The sequence below is a fragment of the Electrophorus electricus genome, chromosome 9, assembly GCF_013358815.1.
Source record: "Electrophorus electricus isolate fEleEle1 chromosome 9, fEleEle1.pri, whole genome shotgun sequence".
NCBI lineage: Eukaryota > Metazoa > Chordata > Actinopteri > Gymnotiformes > Gymnotidae > Electrophorus > Electrophorus electricus.
This window is the reverse complement of record NC_049543.1, coordinates 24,977,017-24,979,516: the sequence shown is the minus strand read 5'-3', so window position 1 is coordinate 24,979,516 and position 2,500 is coordinate 24,977,017. Positions and strand designations below refer to the sequence as shown.

The 2,500-nt window shown below is 50.6% G+C and overlaps 1 protein-coding gene across 1 annotated transcript in view; it reads left to right on the top strand.

The window, feature by feature from the left end:
* The window catches only part of LOC113589944 (phospholipid-transporting ATPase ABCA1-like), a 106,676-nt gene that overhangs the window by 86,532 nt on the left and 17,644 nt on the right, over nucleotides 1-2,500 (top strand). Inside the window, exons 42-44 of the mRNA XM_035529963.1 lie at nucleotides 1-42; nucleotides 2,282-2,344; nucleotides 2,466-2,500. The exon at nucleotides 1-42 is cut by the window's left edge and continues 79 nt beyond it; the exon at nucleotides 2,466-2,500 is cut by the window's right edge and continues 72 nt beyond it. Of these exons, the coding sequence (XP_035385856.1) occupies nucleotides 1-42; nucleotides 2,282-2,344; nucleotides 2,466-2,500 (140 nt within the window). The remainder of the gene's footprint in view (nucleotides 43-2,281; nucleotides 2,345-2,465) is intronic.

The following is a 2,500-nucleotide window of genomic DNA, read 5'->3' as shown; positions in this document are numbered from 1 at the left end:
GGAGCCCAGAAAGATCTGCTCCAGATCTGTGACCTCACCAAGGTGCGTCCTTTTTCTTCAGTATCGAGTGTGTAGCTGCTGTGCTGCTCCTATCAGGAGCCGTAAACACTCGCCACAGAGGTGCCAAGTGCCGTGAAGGCAGGCGGGTCCATCAGCCCAAGGCTACCTGCAGTAACCTCACATCATACATCCACAGCCAGGACCCACGGCAACCCGACAGGGCACGGCTGGGCAGCTACGCTGCAGGTTTCAAATGGCATCCATGGCTTTTCTTTGGTTTGCACATGTTTTACCTGGTTTATACCGGTTTAAACTGGTTTACATTTACAAGATTTAGCAGACCTTCTTGTCCAGAGTGGCTTATAAACATTATAGAGAATTAGAATTACAGTCGAGTTTAGAATTACCACCAAACAGAATTACAGTCAAGTTTGGAAATACAGTCATGTTAAATTGTCACCATGGAAGAAATACTTCTGTCTTCTACGGGTTTGTAGCGGTTTCAACTGGTTTTAGCTGGTTTCTTACTGGTATTTACTTGTTTCTACTGTTTTTTGCCAGCATCTATTTCTTTATACTTGTTTTTGGTGGTCTGCACTGGTCTGCACTGGTTTGCACTGGTTTGTGGCTACACCAGAGCAGCGCGGCTTAAGCTGAAAGTGAAAGAAGACTCTTCAGATGCTGCCTTGATACAGCTATACTTATGAATAACTACACGCACAAGCCCGAGTGTGTGGGTGCATGCGTGTGTGTGTACATGCGTGCGTGCATACGTGTGCATGGGTGAGTGTGTGCGTGGGTGAGTGTGTGCGTGGGTGAGTGTGTGCGTGAGTGTGTGCATGCGTGTGTGTGTGTGTGTGTGTGCGTGCGTGTGTGTGTGCATACACGTGAGTTTGTGTGTGCATGTGTGTGTGTGTGCATGTGTGCATGTGTGCGTGTGCGTGCGTGCGTGTGCGTGCGTGTGTGTGTGCATGCTTGTGTGTGTTTGCATGCTTGTGTGTGTGTGCATGCATGTGTGTGTGCGTGCGTGTGTGTGTGCATGCGCGTGTGTGTGTGCATGCGCGTGTGTGTGTGCATGCGCGTGTGTGTGTGCGTGTGCGTGCGTGTGTGTGTGCATGCTTGTGTGTGTGTGCATGCATGTGTGTGTGTGCGTGCATGTGTGTGTGTGCGTGCGTGTGTGTGTGCGCGTGTGTGCGTGTGTGTGTGTGCATGCGCGTGTGTGTGTGCATGCGCGTGTGTGTGTGCGCGCGTGTGTGTGTGTGTGTGAGAGTGTCTGTGTGTGTGTGCATGTGTGTGTGTGCGTGTGCATACATGTGAGTTTGTGTGTGCATGTGTGTGTGCGTGTGTGTGTGAGAGTGTCTGTGTGTGCATGTGTGTCTGTGTGTGTGTGTGAGGTGTAGCAGAGCTGTATCTGCTGATGGAATGATGGGTAACAGAGTGAGGTTCACCACCATGATCTGCTCTCCATCATTGGCGCTGATATTGTGAGCAGATGTTGCACGCCTGCGGCCTGTGTAACAGGAAGTGACATCACCTGCACCACCTGCTGCTCAACCTGCTGCCCTCAGCTGCTGCATGGCAGTTGGGCACGGCGCAATAGTCCAAGAGGCCATGATTGCCACAAGGACCTTCATGGACAGGAAATGGCTAACTGGGAGGGCAGGACTCCACCCTTCCGGGTGAAACGAGATGCAGTACTCCTTCTCCACCCCCTTCATTCTTCCAGACCTTGCTCATCCTTTCATCCTTCTCCCTCCCTACCTCCCTCTACTTCAGGGCTTGTTGAGGCAGTGGGAGTTGTTTATTTCTGGCTTAGTAAAACCAAAGCTGGCTGGTCTGTGGGGAGTTTGGAGTTGTGAAGGAGCGTTAAGATTCAGACCTTGAGCAGACCTGCCAGCAGCGTAAAGGCTGCCTGCAGAGAAGGAGAACTTTTGGCCTGCAGGCGTGGGGAGAATGAGGGAGGCAAAGTTGTAGGAAAGTTCCAGAAAAAGTGCACGCCCCCTGTTGGATCCAGATGTGTACTGCATTAAGGGTTTGTATGAGGCCAGACTGCCAGATCCCTGGACCTCTACACAAACCCAGACCAGAGTCCACACATGGAAAACTGACATGAAGGCCAGAGCTTCCGAGGTGGAGCATGTCTGTGGTCCTCACGCCAGACGTTCTTAGGTGGAGAACTTCTGTAGCTGTCAGGTCAGGCAGGGGAAACCTTTGAATAGAAGATGCAAGTCTTTGGAAATCTGTGTTCTGTCTCCCTCTCACTCTAAGTCCAACCCCCCAGATATACTCTGGAAAGAAAGTTCCGGCAGTGGACAGGATCTGTGTGGGTGTACCTACAGCTGAGGTAAGGCACGTACTAAGAAAGTGCAAAAAAAATATTGTACTGATACTGATAGAAATATCAGGGTGTGTTTGCTAGACTAACACTATGTTTTTTCGTGTGTGTGTATGTGTGTGTATGGTAGTGCTTTGGCTTGTTGGGTATAAATGGGGCAGGTAA